General features: G+C 37.7%; 1 protein-coding gene across 1 annotated transcript; it reads right to left on the reverse strand.

Moving 5' to 3' along the window:
* Nucleotides 1-11,044: 11,044 nt before the first annotated feature.
* On the reverse strand, nucleotides 11,045-12,322 carry LOC143621329 (uncharacterized). The gene is made up of 2 exons (XM_077092784.1): nucleotides 11,684-12,322; nucleotides 11,045-11,602 (listed from the first exon to the last, which is right to left on the reverse strand). The coding sequence occupies exons 1-2, from the start codon at nucleotides 12,320-12,322 to the stop codon at nucleotides 11,045-11,047; spliced, it is 1,197 nt and encodes a 398-aa protein (XP_076948899.1).
* Nucleotides 12,323-17,572: the final 5,250 nt, after the last annotated feature.

Consider the following 17,572-nt stretch of genomic DNA (forward strand, 5'->3'; position numbering starts at 1 on the left):
CAAGTAAGGTATACAACAACGTTTGTGGTTTAAGACCCAAGTATAAAACATTTAGTTTAGATAAGTTGAAATGTCACCCCCAAAATATAAAGATAGAAAACAGGGTATGAAGTTACTCACATTCAAGTAATAAACTTGAAAGATTGATTATTTGGAGATTTGCCGGAACGACGAGTTTAACGTATGAAGCCTAAATAAAAGAAAGTCTTGGATTTAGAAAGGTTGTCTTGAAGATCTTTAAATAAAATAATTGTTGCAAAAACTAATCAATTAAAGTTCAAGGTTTAAAATGTAACTATTTAAGAATTTATAATAATAACCCTTTTAAAAAATGTAAGTTTGCTCAAAACCGAGTTAAAGTATCTAACCTTAATATTTACTTAACCAATGTTAAGTAATAAGGTGGGGAAAATGCTAAAATGCAAGTTCCATTAGGCTAAAGATACTAAAACGGGTTTTTAACGAGTGTTCGGGTTGTCGGTTCGGGTCTTGACAAATGGTCAAACCCAAAGTCAACTTTCCAAAATATTAATTGTTATGAGATAAATCATTAAAACATACTAACACTTAACCAAGTATGTATATCTATTGTTTAGAACTAACAACGCACGTTAAGCGAGTGTTCGGTTTTGTCGGTCCAAGCTATGTTATGAGATCAAGTTGGATCCAACTATTCCAAGTACTTAAGAAAATAATTAAAATCAGTTTGTAAACTATTTTTTTAAAGAAATATACAAGTCTTGATAACTAAAAACACACTTGTGTGTCTTAAGCGAGTAAAAGTCGGTATAGTTCGGTCTCCATCTCACAAATAGTTCATAGTTGGTTTCTACATGCCCAAATATCATAGAACTTGTATATTGGTTTATAAATGAAGAAAACTTAAATTTTACAACAAAAAAAGTTAACTACAAGTCTTTTAAGCAAAAGTTTCGGTTTAGTTCGGTTTCCATCTCCCAACGAGTTCATAGATGGATTCCATATGCTTAATATCAAAGAATTTGTAAAAAGATTTTTGAAACTCAAATCTAGCAATAAACATGTTTAAACAACTATTTTAACAAAACTAGTAAACAAAAGTTCGGTTTCCGGTTTGGACTAGTTTCGGTTAAACCGAGGTTATTCTTATACAAACCACACCATGGAACTTGTAAATAAGATGAACAAACTAAAGGGTTAGAAGTTAGTCATAAGTGATATGTATAATAAGTTATGTGTGTGTAAATATATATCAAGAACACGAAGTCCTCCATGAAGCCTTGCTTTATGACGTTCAAAACTTAACCAACCAAAGTCGGTGAAGCAACAAATAAAGGAAACAAGGGGTGTGTATTATATATATGTTGTACCACCGTATTCAAGAGTTAGTAATGTTAGATGAACAAGTTAGAATGAAAGACTATAGTTAGTTTGACTTGAGAAGTCAAAACTTCAAGAATACATAAGAAATAACAACCTTGAATCTATGGAGTTTGAGAGAGTTTTTGGAGATGTAGCAAGAGTAAAATGAAGAAGATGGTGTGTATATATAGGGAAGGAGTGAAGGGTTGGGTATAAAGATTCTTTTATGGTTTGCATTAAAATGGGTATGTTTAAATGGTCAAACAATGCATAATATAAAAAATATATATTTTATATATTTTATATATTTTAAATGATAAGATCCAATATTTTATATATTTGAAATGTTCGGGTTACAAACGGGTCGGGTTTACATAACAAAAGTGACCCGAAATTGACGAATGTCACAGTATTCCCTACTTTAGGAAATTTCGTCTCGAAATTAAGATGAAGACGACGATGCAAACAAATGTGGATAATTCTCTTTCATTGTGTCTTCTCGTTCCCAAGTAAACTCCACGCCACGCCGTGATTCCCAACGAACTTTTACTAACCGAATACGACTATGCTTGGTTTTCTTCTCGTTGCGATCCATAATCTCAACGGGTCGTTCAACCATAATCATAGACTCATAAACATGAACTTCATCGAGGGGTATATGAACATTACCCTCGGCTAGGCACTTTTTGAGATTCAAAACATGAAATGTCGGATGAACACCGGCAAGTTCTTGCGGTAGTTCAAGTCGATACGCTACTTTCCCAACACGCTCAAGAATTTTAAAAGGACCAACGAAACGAGGAGCTAGTTTACCCTTCTTTCCAAAACGGACTACCCCTTTCCAAGGAGATACTTTTAGAAGGACAAGATCGTCAACATTAAATTCGATCGGTTTTCGCCGTTTGTCGGCGTAACTCTTTTTACGATTTCTAGCAGTTAAGAGATTTTTACGGATTTGATCAATGACGTCGGTGACTTCTTGGACCATTTCGGGTCCCGTGATTTGAGTTTCACCGATTTCGTTCCAAAAAATCGGGGAACGACATTTACGACCGTAAAGAGCTTGAAAAGGAGCCACATCAATGCTAGAGTGGTAGCTATTGTTGTAGGAGAATTTGATGAACGGAAGATGAGAATCCCAATTCCCACCGAAATCAAGAACACATGCTCGTAGCATATCCTCGAGTGTTTGGATTGTATGTTCGGATTGACCGTCCGTTTGAGGATGATAAGCGGTGCTAAGATCGAGACGTGTTCCCAAAGCTTCTTGAAGTGAACGCCAAAAATGAGAGGTAAAACGGGCATCGCGGTCGGAGATGATAGACAATGGCAAACAGTGTCGGCACACGATTTCCGGAACATAGATTTGAGCAAGCTGCTCGACAGAATACTTCTCGCGGATCGGAATGAAGTGAGCAGATTTGGTTAATCGATCGATGATCACCCAAATGCTATCGTTGCCTTTTTGGGTTTTGGGTAATTTGGTGATAAAGTCCATAGCAATGTCTTCCCATTTCCAAACGGGAATCGGTGGTTGCTCGAGTAGACCAAAAGGTCTTTGAATTTCGAGCAAGTAAGACATTTAAATACAAACAACGCTACGTCCTTTTTCATACCCGGCCACCAAAAGGTAGCACGAAGATCGAAGTACATCTTATCCGCACCGGGATGAACGGAATAGTGCGAATTATGAGCTTCGTCGAGAATACAAGTACGAAGGTCATCGCGATCGGGAACCCACAAACGATTGAGAAAATACAAAAGACCATCGGGTTTGGTTTCGAGTTGAAGTTCGGCTCCACATGACATTTCGTCATACATGTTACCTTCTTCAACGGAGGTGCGTTGAGCTTGAAAGATACGAATTTGAAGATCGGTTTGAACAATGACGCTTAGAAGCAGAACGGATTTAATATTAACCTTTCGACTTAGGGCGTCGGAGACAACATTCGCTTTACCGGGGTGGTAGCGAATCTCGCAGTCGTAATCGCTAAGTAATTCGGCCCATCGTCGTTGTCTCATGTTGAGATCTTTTTGGTAAAAAATGTGTTGAAGGCTTTTATGATCGGTAAAAACCACACATTTTGTTCCATAAAGGTAATGTCTCCATATTTTTAGAGTGAAAACGACGGCACCAAGTTTGAGATCGTGAGTCGTATGGTTCTTCTCGTTGACCTTAAGTTGCCTTGATGCGTATGCGATGACTTGACCTCGTTGCATGAGAACACAACCAAGTCCTTGATGGGATGCATCACAAAATACAACAAAATCGTCGTTTCCATCGGGAAGAGTTAGAATAGGAGCATTGCAAAGCATTTCCTTGAGAGTACAAAAGGCTTCCTTTTGCTTCGAACCCCAATCGAAGGGTTGTCCCTTATGGGTGAGAGAGGTAAGAGGCAAAGAGATCTTGGAAAAATTCCGAATGAAACGCCGATAATATCCGGCCAAACCGAGGAAGGATCGAATTTCCGTGGGTGTCATTGGAGTTTTCCAATCCTTAACAGCCTCAATTTTAGCGGGATCAACATGAATACCTTTGTCGTTTACGATATGTCCCAAAAATTGAACTTCCTCGAGCCAAAATTCACATTTGGAGAATTTGGCATAGAGTTGTTCGATTCTAAGGAGCTCGAGAATGGAACGCAAATGATGTTCATGTTCGGCTTTGGATTTAGAGAAGATAAGGATGTCATCAATAAAGACAATAACGAATTTATCAAGGAATGGTTTACAAACGCGGTTGATGAGGTCCATAAACACCGCGGGTGCATTTGTTAACCCGAAGGGCATAACCAAAAATTCGAAATGTCCATATCGAGTACGGAAAGCTGTTTTTGGAATGTCTTCTTCGCGAACACGCAATTGATGATAACCCGATCGAAGATCAATTTTGGAGAAACAAGTTGCGCCTTGAAGTTGGTCGAATAAGTCGTCGATACGTGGCAATGGATAACGATTTTTAATAGTAAGTTTGTTGAGTTCTCGATAATCGATGCACATACGAAACGAACCATCCTTCTTTTTCACGAAGAGAACAGGAGCGCCCCAAGGAGAAGAGCTTGGACGAATGAAGCCTTTATCGAAAAGTTTTTCGAGTTGGTTTGATAATTCTTGCATTTCCGACGGGGCAAGACGATAAGGAGCCTTGGCCACGGGCATCGCGCCGGGCACATGATCGATTTGGAATTCAATCGGACGAACGGGAGGAAGACCGGTAACATCATCGGGAAAGACATCAAGGAAATCACGAACAATAGGAATATCTTGGATCTTCCTTTCCTTTTTGTCTTTTGTCACCGAGAGAGCTAAAAACGGAACGTATTTTTGGCGTAAGTACTTTTGCGATTGAGCACACGACATGAGATTTAGCCTTCGAGACGTTGTGTTTCCAAAGACCTTAAGAACCTTGTCGTTGACAAGCGGAATGCGAATGAATTTATCAAAACAAACGACTTCGGCACGGTGCAAAGACAACCAATCCATGCCTACTATGACATCGAAGCTACCCATTTGCATCGGGATGAGATCGATGGAGAATTTATGCTTAGAAAGAATAAGATAGCAATCGCGGACGACGGAATTGATGGTAATAGAATTTCCATTGGCGACTTCAACAGAGAACGGTCGGGAAAGCTTAGTTCGAGGCATCGCAAGTTTCGACTCAAATTTCAAAGAAATAAAACTTCTATCGGCACCGGTATCAAATAAAATAGAAGCCAAATGATAGTTCACCAAAAACATACCGTTCACAACATCGTTTGCCACTTGAGCTTGATTTGCATTCATCATAAACGCCCGCCCTTGATTACCATGGTTGACTTGATGTGCTTGTTGTGGAGGTGGAGGTGGTGCTTGGATTGTTTGGATGGGTTGGATAAGTGGTGCATTGAGTTGGGGAATTTGGGGTTGGTAAGTTTGAACTTGGTAAGCTTGTGTTTGGTAGTATGGTATGGTTACGGTTTGAGCTTGGTTGGCAAAAGCTAAACGTGGGCAATTTTGGCGGAAATGGTTGGGATCACCACAATTAAAGCAAGCTCGGGGTTGTTGGGGTTGGTTTGATGGGTATGGTGCATAGCGGTTTTGGGCATTTTGGGGAAAGTTTCTTGGTTGGGTTGGTGGGTTAGGTTGGTTGGGTTGGTTTCGTTGGGTGGATCGGCATGTGTTGGAGAAGTGACCAAATCGGTTACAAATTGTACAATGGCGACACGGCGAGTTCGTTGGGTGGTGAAGTTGGCAAGTGTTACATAGTGGGGAGTTACCAATATAAGGTTTTCGGTTTTGGGGAAAAGTTTGGGCTTGTTGTGGTGGTTGAGGTTGGGTGACGGCAAAATTTCGGTAATTAGTCTTGGGTTTCTACTTGTTGTTGTTGTTGTGTCGGGAGGAGTTGGAGTAGTTTATAACTTGTGGTGTGGGTTCAATCTTGGCTTGGGGAGCGGGCTCGGTTTTGGCTTTCTCGATTGTTTTCTTGAGGGTTAGGGTACCCTCCTTCACGTGATTTTCCGATAGCCAACCGGCTAACGTGATGGTTTCCTCAAGGTTCGCGGGTTTGCTACTCATGACTGAGTCCCGGATTTTCATCGGTAAACCCCCAATATATTTTTCAATTTCACGTTCGGTTGGGGTGACCAAGTGAGGTACAAGAACGCTTAGCTCGTGGAAACGGAGCGAGTAAGCGGCGTTATCACCACCTTCTTGTTTTAGGTCCCAAAATTCTACCTCAAGCTTTTGGAGCTCGTGTTTAGGACATAATTTCTTCTTCATCAGCGCCTTGAGCTCGGCCCATGGAAGAGCCATGGCCACATCCGTACCTTGGAGGTGCATGACACTACCCCACCATGTTAGGGCGGTCCCCTAAACATGCTTGAAGCGAAGTTTGTCTTTTTCGCTTCGGGGCATTCGCTGTGTAAAAACACATTCTCCACAGATTCGAACCACTGCAACAACGTAGTCGCACAGTTGGTTCCATAGAATTCGGACGGGTTGGCACTAGTAAATTGTTTAAGCAGGTAGGATGCGGGTTTGGGCTCAATAGGTGCAACAACGGGTGCGGGTTGGTTTGCTTGTATTTGGGTTATTAGTTCGGGAATCACAGCGGCCATTTGCTTGGCGATGATGGCGGCCATACGTCGAGTGGAGTTCTTGCGCGGTTAGCGTCTTAGCGGAGGCATGCTAAAAAATTATTAAGAAAACGGGATAAGTTTTTGGGTAAAAATGAAATGAATATAAAGGTGTATAAAATAAAATAGGATTTCGATTTTTGATTTGTGAATCCTAAAGTTAGTATGGAGAAGATGTTAGTGTTAGATAAAATATAAAACTTTGTTTATAAATAACAAAACCGAAAACAATAGTAAATGGTTTTTTTTTTTGAGAATTTAAAGCTTAAAAATTTGAGATTTTGAGATTTATAGAGTTTGAAAAATCGTGCATGAACCACCATGACTTGATATTCTAACACTAAAAAGTTTTATAAAACAACATATTGGAGTCTAAACATGTGTACGAACCACCGAAACTTTTTCATGTTTTCGACTCAAATAACGATAATAACAAAATAAATCGAGATACAACGTCATGTCAAAACACTAGTCCATGAAATCACCGTAGTTCTATTGTTTTAACACCGAAAATTAGGATGGCGACCGGAACGCTCGCATTCGACTACTTAAAGCATTGACATTTATAACACAATTTATGGCCTAGAAAACGAGCATTATAACTCAACCATCCCAGGTAAGTAAATCACCTTCGATTCTTGGAATCTTTTTGTCAAATGGTCATTTTATAATTTCTCGTTTCCTATGATGGCTACAAACCCGAAATAAACGCAACCTTTAAGGGATTTGAAACAACGGGATCCAAGTTAATCTTGTAATCCATAAAACACAATGAAAATCTACTTTTTGCGTTTTAAGGTAAGGGTACCTTGGAAATACTATGAAAGTGTGTGTATGTGATCATTTAGGATATTGGTGAATTTTAAACAAGTTAATAAATAAACATGCGATATGAACAATTAGATAGAGTAAACACGTATGAACACACGTATATGACCCTAAGCATAACAATTCTAGGTCGTTACGTCTAACCACCTATCTTAATTGTCATGGCTCTGATACCAATCTGTCACACCCCGACCAAAGGCGGCGGAACATGCCGGGGTGCAACGATTGCACATAAGCACATGACACTATTTAAAGCGACAATATTTAACAAACTCATTTCATTTCACATCATCGAAAATGTCACATAACCAAATATTCATAACTCAAATACAACAAAATATAGCAAATCAAATATTGTTCAGTTTTGCTAATATCCTAACGGTATTTGTGACGTTTTCTTCACCGAACTCCATAATCAACCTAGATGCAAACCTGTAACATTTCATAAAATAAAGTTTATCAAAACAAAGGTTGGTGAGCAATTCATAAGTTTGAACAATAGATATATAGTATGAAAATCCACAAAACTAGTATACAAAACCATAAATAATAGCTATAAACTTGGATAAATAGTTATCGCTAACAAGTTAGCGACACCCAACTATAAGGGGTTGTCAAATAGTTTAGGATTTTATAGTTATCGTTAATTGCATTACGTTAACGACACCTTGCCATGAGGGGTTGCCAAATGGTCTAGGATTTATAGTTCCACCATCCAAAAGCGATAAACACATAGTCAAATAAGCATAGAACACCAAATCGAGCAATTATTCAAGTAAGGTATACAACAACGTTTGTGGTTTAAGACCCAAGTATAAAACATTTAGTTTAGATAAGTTGAAATGTCACCCCCAAAATATAAAGATAGAAAACGGGGTATGAAGTTACTCACATTCAAGTAATAAACTTGAAAGATTGATTATTTGGAGATTTGCCGGAACGACGAGTTTAACGTATGAAGCCTAAATAAAAGAAAGTCTTGGATTTAGAAATGTTGTCTTGAAGATCTTTAAATAAAATAATTGTTGCAAAAACTAATCAATTAAAGTTCAAGGTTTAAAATGTAACTATTTAAGAATTTATAATAATAACCCTTTTAAAAAATGTAAGTTTGCTCAAAACCGGGTTAAAGTATCTAACCTTAATATTTACTTAACCAATGTTAAGTAATAAGGTGGGGAAAATGCTAAAATGCAAGTTCCATTAGGCTAAAGATATTAAAACGGGTTTTTAACGAGTGTTCGGGTTGTCGGTTCGGGTCTTGACAAATGGTCAAACCCAAAGTCAACTTTCCAAAATATTAATTGTTATGAGATAACTCATTAAAACATACTAACACTTAACCAAGTATGTAGATCTATTGTTTAGAACTAACAACGCACGTTAAGCGAGTGTTCGGTTTTGTCGGTCCAAGCTATGTTATGAGATCAAGTTGGATCCAACTATTCCAAGTACTTAAGAAAATAATTAAAATTAGTTTGTAAACTATTTTTTTAAAGAAATATACAAGTCTTGATAACTAAAAACACACTTGTGTGTCTTAAGCGAGTAAAAGTCGGTATAGTTCGGTCTCCATCTCACAAATAGTTCATAGATGGTTTCTACATGCCCAAATATCATAGAACTTGTATATTGGTTTATAAATGAAGAAAACTTAAATTTTACAACAAAAAAAGTTAACTACAAGTCTTTTAAGCAAAAGTTTCGGTTTAGTTCGGTTTCCATCTCCCAACGAGTTCATAGATGGATTCCATATGCTTAATATCAAAGAACTTGTAAAAATGATTTTTGAAACTCAAATCTAGCAATAAACATGTTTAAACAACTATTTTAACAAAACTAGTAAACAAAAGTTCGGTTTCCGGTTTGGACTAGTTTCGGTTAAACCGAGGTTAGTCTTATACAAACCCACACCATGGAACTTGTAAATAAGATGAACAAACTAAAGGGTTAGAAGTTAGTCATAAGTGATATGTATAATAAGTTATGTGTGTGTAAATATATATCAAGAACACGAAGTCCTCCATGAAGCCTTGCCTTATGACGTTCGAAACTTAACCAACCAAAGTCGGTGAAGTAACAAATAAAGGAAACAAGGGGTGTGTATTATATATATGTTGTACCACCATATTCAAGAGTTAGTAATGTTAGATGAACAAGTTAGAATGAAAGACTATAGTTAGTTTGACTTGAGAAGTCAAAACTTCAAGAATACATAAGAAATAACAACCTTGAATCTATGGAGTTTGAGAGAGTTTTTGGAGATGTAGCAAGAGTAAAATGAAGAAGATGGGTGTGTATATATAGGGAAGGATGAAGGGTTGGGTATAAAGATTCTTTTATGGTTTGCATAAAAATGGGTATGTTTAAATGGTCAAACAATGCATAATATAAAAAATATATATTTTATATATTTTAAATGACAAGATCCAATATTTTATATATTTGAAATGCTCGGTTTACAAACGGGTCGGGTTTACATAACAAAAGTGACCCGAAATTGACGAATGTCACAAGAGAAATCATCCATGAATACCTCCATAGAGTCCTCAATCATGTCATGAAAAATAGCCACCATACAACGTTGAAAAGTGGCCGGGGCATTACACAGTCCAAAGGGCATTCGCCGGTAGGCAAATGTGCCATAAGGGCATGTGAATGTCGTTTTCTCCTGATCTTCAGGGGAGATAGGAATTTGGAAGTATCTAGAAAAACCATCAAGAAAACAATAATACATCTTCCCTGATAGACGCTCAAGCATCGGATCAATGAAAGGAAGGGGAAATGATCTTTTCTTGTGGCGTCGTTCAGTTTGCGATAATCAATGCAAACTCTCCAGCCTGTGACAGTTCTCATAGGAATTAATTCATTCTTATCATTTGTTACAACCGTCATACCACCCTTTTTTGGTACCACCTGAACTGGGCTTACCCAATGGGAATCAGAGATTGGGTATATCAATCCAGCATCGAGCAGCTTAATGACTTCTTTCTTTACAACGTCTTGCATGTTTGGATTGAGACGTCTTTGATGCTGCACGACTGGTTTGAAGTCCTCTTCCATCAGGATTTTGTGAGTGCAAAATGATGGACTGATTCCTTTGATGTCCATGATTTTCCAAGCAATTGCTTTCTTATGGAGTTTGAGAACTTCAAGCAATCTTTTCTTTTCCTCATTTGATAAACAGGAAGAGATGATGACGGGTAATTGAGATTCACCATCGAGAAAGGCGTACTCAAGATGGGAGGGAAGTTCCTTAAGTTCAAGAATTGGCGGGTCTTCAACTGAAGGTTTCGCCTTTGGTTCCAATTTGCGGTTAACGGTCTCGTACGGCTCTTGATGTTCACTTGTCTCTTGATCCTCAGTGGATTGCTCTTCATGGATGATGCAGTATGCCTTTTTCTCAATCATCTGAGTGCTGCATGCTTACTTTTCAATGGTTTCGCGAAGGTGACAACTTACTATAGACTCACACACGTCAATATAATAAACTGAATCATCAGTGTGTTGCGGGTGTTTCATGGATCTGCATATATCGAATGTTACCTCCTCATCTTCAACCCTTAGTGTGAGTTTGCCTGTGTAAACATCAATGAGAGCCCTAGCGGTGGCTAGAAATGGTCTTCTTAAGATGAAGGGTACAGATTTGTCCTCGTCCATATCGAGATTACAAAGTCTATCGGAAAAACAAATTTATCAATTTTAACTAACATGTTTTCAACTATGCCCCTAGGATATTTCACTGATCGATCGGCTAGCTAGATGCTCATGCGGGTTGGTTTTGGTTCTCCTAGTCCTAATTTAGAAAAAACTGCATAAGGCATCAAGTTAATGCTAGCTCCGAGATCAGCTAGGGCATTGCTAACAAATAAATCTCCTATCAAGCAAGGGATGGTAAAACTCCCTGGGTCGGTCTTCTTTGTCGGTAGCTTATTTTGGAGGACAACAGAGCATTCTTCATTCAGAGTTACATGTGACAGCTCTTCCAACTTTCTCTTGTTTGTCAACACATCTTTCAGGAACTTTGCATATTTTGGCATTTGTGAGATGTCCTCGATGAAAGGAAGATTGATGTGCAATTGTTTGAAGAGCTTAAGGAATTTTCCATACTGGGCTTCCATCTTTTCTTTCTTAAGACGGTTTGGGTAAGGAATGGGTGGGACATATGGTTTTACTGGTTCTCTGACTTGTGCGGTACTTGCTGGGACTTGCTGATCATGCACCTTGTCAGGAGTATCAGTCTCATCATCAACTGGCTGTGATGGGAATACCACATCTTGAGTGTTCTTGCCACTTCTTAATGTTATGGCATTAGCCTGAGCATTTGGGTTTGTTACTGTGTTGCTTGGAAGACCACCGGGTTGTCTTCTAGAAAACAACTAGGCTAGTTGACCCACTTGATTTTTGATGTTTTGTAAAGACGCCTTCTGATTCCTTAACTCTGCCTCATTCTTATGGAATCTTTCTTCGGTCAATTTGTTTGAAGTTTTAGTGTTGGCTAAGAGTCGTGTTAAAAGAATCTCCACAGTATCCCCAATGTTTGGGTTTTGACTGGTGCTTGGCCCTTGGTTGTGGTATTGAGGCTTTGGTTGGGCTGAATGAGTTTGGTTAAAAGGACGTTTGTCAAACCCAGGAGGTGTTTGATTGTTTGCTCCATCCTTCCAGCTGAAATTAGGATGATTCCCCCAACCAGGGTTATATGTGTTCCCGAAGGTGTTGTTTTGTCGGCTCACAAAATCAACATCTTCAACCATCATGCTTTGTTCGCAATATTTCGTTTTGTGTTCGCCCCCACAAGTGTTGCACTTAGTCTTGGCTTTCACCAACTTTGTTTGTAGTTGCTCAAACTTCTTTGAGAGTGCTTCGAGTTGTGCAGTGACAAGAGTGTTGGAGTCAACTTGGTGCATACCTTTGTGTGATGGGGTTGATCGTGGTGGGTTGTACGCGAAGCTTTTCTTGGCTGCTTTCTCTAGAACCTCGAATGCTTCGTTGGGAGATTTGATCAATTGCCTGCTTGTTTTGGCTAGATTGGGCATCGAAGAACGTTTGAACTTGGAGCCATTTGTTCAACCCATGGTGTGGGCATCTTCTTAGCAAGCCCTTGTATCTCTCCCAGGCTGCTTGAAGTGACTCGTCTTCGTTGGTTCTGAATCCGGTGATGCTGGCTCGGTACTTTGCGGTTTTGTCTGGTGGAAAGTATTTCAAGAGGAACTGCTCTACCATCTGGTCCCAATTGGTAATTGTGCCATATGGCAGTGACTCTAGCCAATCCAAGGCATGGCTTCGAAGGGAGAAGGGAAAAGGCTTGAGCTTAATTTGGTCCTCAGAGCAGTTTTCGATTTTGAAAGTACCGCATATTCATAAGAATCGAGAGATATGAGACAAGGGGTCTTCATCGAGAAGCCCATGGAATTAAACAGAATTTTCCACCATATGAATGATGCTGGATTTGATTTCAAAGTTACAGTGATTTCCGGTGGTGCCACGCCACTTCCATAACCTTCGAGGGTCGGCTTGCCGTATTGGTTCATGTTAGGTTCGTTTTCTGGGTTATTGGGTGCCGCCATGTTTTCTTCGGTAGTTACGTTCGCAAACGCCTCGTTTTCGATTGTCTCTGCTACTACACGTGAACGGTTGCATAATCTTTGGTGAAGGTGACGTTCGGGTTCCGAAAGTGGTGAAACAAGCTCAGGTGCGGGCGTGGTGAACATTCATTACTTAAGAAAATATATAAAGAAACTAAACAACTAAAAGTGAACTACAAGTAAAGCGGAAATAAATAAACTTTTTTTAAGTAAACTAAGATTAGACTAAAACTAAATAAACTAAATTTTTTTTTGACTAAAACTAAATAAACTAAAATGAACAAAATTAAATTTTTTTTTTTGAAAAATTATAAACAACGGTTAAAATAAAAAAAAAGTTAGATTAGTATTAAAATTTTACTTTGTCCCCGGCAACGGCGCCGAAAACTTGATGTGCTGTGATATATATATGTTTTTATTAAATATTTTTCACACTTTGTCGGGTTTTAAAAATGGGTTTCACTTAAACTTAATAAAACACACACAAATGGCAAGGTACCAATCGTGTAAGCAATATAGTCACGGTAAGAACCGAGTATCAATCCGTGGACACGTAAATTTCAATATTAAATCCTAGCATTTTAAAATAACCGTAAGAAATATCTTAAAAGTTTTAGTTTTTAAAAGTAATTTTTAAAGTGACTTATAGCAATAATATAAAACAAGCAAAAATATGATAATGGAAAGATTCAAGATTTAAAAGCTATCACCTTAACTTTAGAATCCACTTGACTTCTTATGATGGTAAACTCAAATATATGGCAAATTCACTATTTTAATTTGTTTATGAAAAAGAGTAGTCACTAGTTATAGATAACTATTCCTTTGATTTTTTTGAAAAACTAGTATGAATTATACAAACTAATCACCTCAAATCATAATTGTAAGTGAACTTTTATGTTGAAATTTAAGGATATAAATTATCATTCAATTACGAAACTCAAATCTAACAACTGTTCGGAAAGATTACATGAAAAACACCTAATCCACCTATGGTTGATTAAAGTAGAAAAAGTTTAAGTATTCCTTTAATTTATGAATTTTCAACCCAAGTGTAATATCAAAATAGCTGTGTTAACAAAATACTTATAATATTACTTAACAAGAATATCAATTCATAAAAAATGTTCAATCTTTTCAAATCTAAACATGAGGATATGTGTTTAACCAATTTTCATGTTAATATGCAAGAATTATTTTAACTATTTCTAGATTAAAAGTTATAAAGTTCCAAGAACAACATTTATAAATAAATGATAAAATCAAGAGTCTTTCAACATAACAAGACATACCATTTATAATTCTTGTATATTAATTTCAATTGTTTAAACACAATATTTCATCAAAGGATAACCAAGAATTAATCATTATTTCAACATAAAATTACCATATATTATTTCAAACCATCAAAAGTTATCAAGTTTCATTATAAGTTCAGGTGATATGAAAAGTTTAGCTCATGATAATAATGAAATATACATCAAAATAAAAGAACAAAGCATTCATAATTAACTTTAAGATAATCTAAACCAAGAACCAAGCTAGATGATTATGTGAATGCTAGAACTCCTTCTTGATGTTGTGTGGATCTTCAAGAGCTTCTTCTTGCCTTAAATTTTCTGGAATTATGGTGATGAGGGAGTGTTTTTGTGTATGTAATTCGGTGGTGTCTAGAAGAGAACACAAAAGGCCAATTTATAGGCAAACTGTTGTATGAGGCACAGGGTATGCCAAATTCGGCACATCCCATGCTGGTCCCCAAATCTCTGACAGAATATCTTTTGTACTTGAAGCATGTGCACACATTTGACCATCGGGGTGTAGGGTTGTAAACGAGCTGAGTCGAGTCGAGCTAGAGTGTGCTCGAGCTCGAACTTAATCGAGCTCGGCTCTTTTTCTTTATCGAGCTGAAACTTCGAGCTCGAGCTCGGCTCGTTTAAAGTTCGAGCCGAGCTCGAGCTCATTTAATTTTTTAATTTTTTTTATTTTTTATTTATTGTTTTTTTTATTTTATAATTTAAAATTTTGATATATAAAATACAAAAAAAAATATAATTTTAACATATGTATTATATAAAATTTATAAATTAGAGAATTTATAAATTTATATGTTTTATTTTCGTTATTCTTTTATAAGGTTTTAGGTATCGAGTGACATAATATATGTATAATTTTTATTTATTTATTTCTTCGTATTATATTATTACATATAGATATTAAATTTTAGGGTTTAATCTAAACGAGCCAATGAGCCGAGCTAACGAGTCGAGCCAAGACCGAGTTACGAGACGAGCTGACCCTGGCTCGAGCTCGGCTCGATTAAAAATCGAGCCGAGCCGAGTCGAGCTCATTTAGAATCGAGATTTTTCAAGCTGAGCTTTTTTCGAGCGAGTTTCGAGCGAGCCGCGAGCCACGAGCTTTTTGAACAGTCCTATCGGGGTGTGCCAATTCAAGCATGGGCTGTGTGAACCCTAGTTGGCAGACAATTGTACTTTTTGCTTCCATCATGTTAGGCATCGGGTTGTACCAAAATGGGCACATGGTTGTGCTTGACCTTGCTTGATGACAAATTGTACTTTTCTTTTTGTTATAGTAGACATCAGGTTGTGCTTGAATGAGCACATGGTTGTGCCTGACTAAGAATTGGGCTGTGTCTTTCGGGGCATGGGGCATGCTTAGCGCTGGAAGTTCATTTTATCGCCATTTCTTCTAGAAAATTGCTCGTTTCTCTTTTATTAGCTCGAAACGTATTTGATGTATAAAAGATGTATAATTTTGTGTACATTATCGGGCGTCAGACGCAGGGTCGACGACACGTTGATGTTCACGATGCGACGTTTACGACCCCCGACATCGACGACACGCTGTTTTTATAGTTTGTATATATTTTGTTTTATTTTGTACAAACTCGATGTTTTGTATATAATAATGTTTTGGTTTGATGTATATACGTGTTTATTCTTTTGGTAAAAAAGTTGTTATAAAATCACATCTTTTTAAACAATATTATTATATAAAAACAATAAAAAAACAAAATTAAAACATAAAAAGAAAAAGGAAAAAACATAAAAAAAATTAAAATAAGAGACATAATAAGACAAAATTGGTGGGGTTTTCTAACAAAACTCCTCAATTTGTCCCGTATAGAGCTATACGAGGCATATTAAGAAGTTTTTTTGGAAAAACCTCATGCCCCTAGAAAATGCCTATTAAATACCATTGTATATGAAATTACCAACCCATATTGATGTAACTTTAACATGGACACGAGGCAATTACAAGACCTGGTGATCCCGGTGACAAATTTCCAAAGTGAAGACAAGGAAATGATGGTGTTGGCAGGTGACATTTTGATCTACATGTTAGGAAGCATATTATTCAATGTGTTTTTAGATGGCATGATCGCATGGCAGCCCGCTAAACGACAACAGGCAATACATGTATTTCTTTTAATATTACTTAAATCTCATATTATCAACAATCAGTAAGGTCGGTGGTATGTGGAGAAAGCCACGTCGCCAAAAGTGTACAGGGAGAGAAAGGCAAAAATTTCGTATGATTTACATGGGATTTGTATGGATACTAATTAATGATTGGAGATTTGTGGAACATATGCCATTTGGGAATGGTGCTGCTATGCATACGGTCCAGAGCCACGTAGCCATGCTTTTAAGCTCAACAAAAAGGTCATGCAACTACGGCTTGAAATCGCATTAGCTCCTCGTGCAGCTTAAGGTATGGCAAATGTATATAACACACACCTACGTATATTGTATATTTATATATATGTGGTATATGTGATGAGAAGAAGAGGTTATGTGCAGCTTTTGACGTTTGATTAGATCTCCCCACTAACAAAACAAAGAACACTGAGCTATGTGAAGCAAGTGAAAGAAACCAAAATGCTTCTATTGGTGGATGTCGGGTGGAGGTTCAACCGATGAAAAGCTAAACCTAGATTTATGTTTCTTTTAATTAAGCTGGTCACTATAGAGGTAGGGTAGTGAAAAAATCCAAATACTCATATATGGTCAGCCGCGGGTCATCCAGGGCTTCCTCAGAAGTCACTCGCGGAATATTCCCATCACCCGCATAACTTAAGTCAGAGAAAGATTAAGGAAAAACTCCAGAGACTATCTGCGGGTTACGTAGGACTTCCTCAGAAGTCATCCGCAAGATGTTCTCCTCACACGCGAAATGACAGAAGAGTGATGTCAACAAATCAGTTGTAACCAACTTCTTTTTAGAAGATTTACGCGAAGATTCTTTCTTGGAAAGCACTGATGTAACAGCTAATTAAGGGAGGACAGCTGGCAATGTTGTTATAACCGTGCACATGGCCAGTTGTCTCGCCCTATCGTGTGCAGACACGTCTCCAGGTTGTTACAAATAGCATCTTCTAAAAGAGAACAGTTGTACCAATAATATTCCCTAAACCACCGGCATAAATACCCTTTCCGTCATCATGAGGTATTCATTCACACTTCACATATTGCATCAATCACTTAAAGTACTATTTCTCTATAAGAATTGTATTTATTCTCACGCTAGAGGGTGGTTACGGGAAGACCCCCACTATTGTCCTTCCGGTAACGAGCTCACGGTGTTCTGTTTTGTAGGTTTCCATCACCGGACTTGTTCAGCTTTGTTTATATCGTTGTGTTACTTGTTATTTGACCCGTATTCTGTGGAACATCGGTG

The sequence above is a fragment of the Bidens hawaiensis genome, unplaced genomic scaffold (genome assembly GCF_021521415.1).
Source record: "Bidens hawaiensis isolate Kalapana, Puna unplaced genomic scaffold, B.hawaiensis_p1.1 tig00002839_1, whole genome shotgun sequence".
NCBI lineage: Eukaryota > Viridiplantae > Streptophyta > Magnoliopsida > Asterales > Asteraceae > Bidens > Bidens hawaiensis.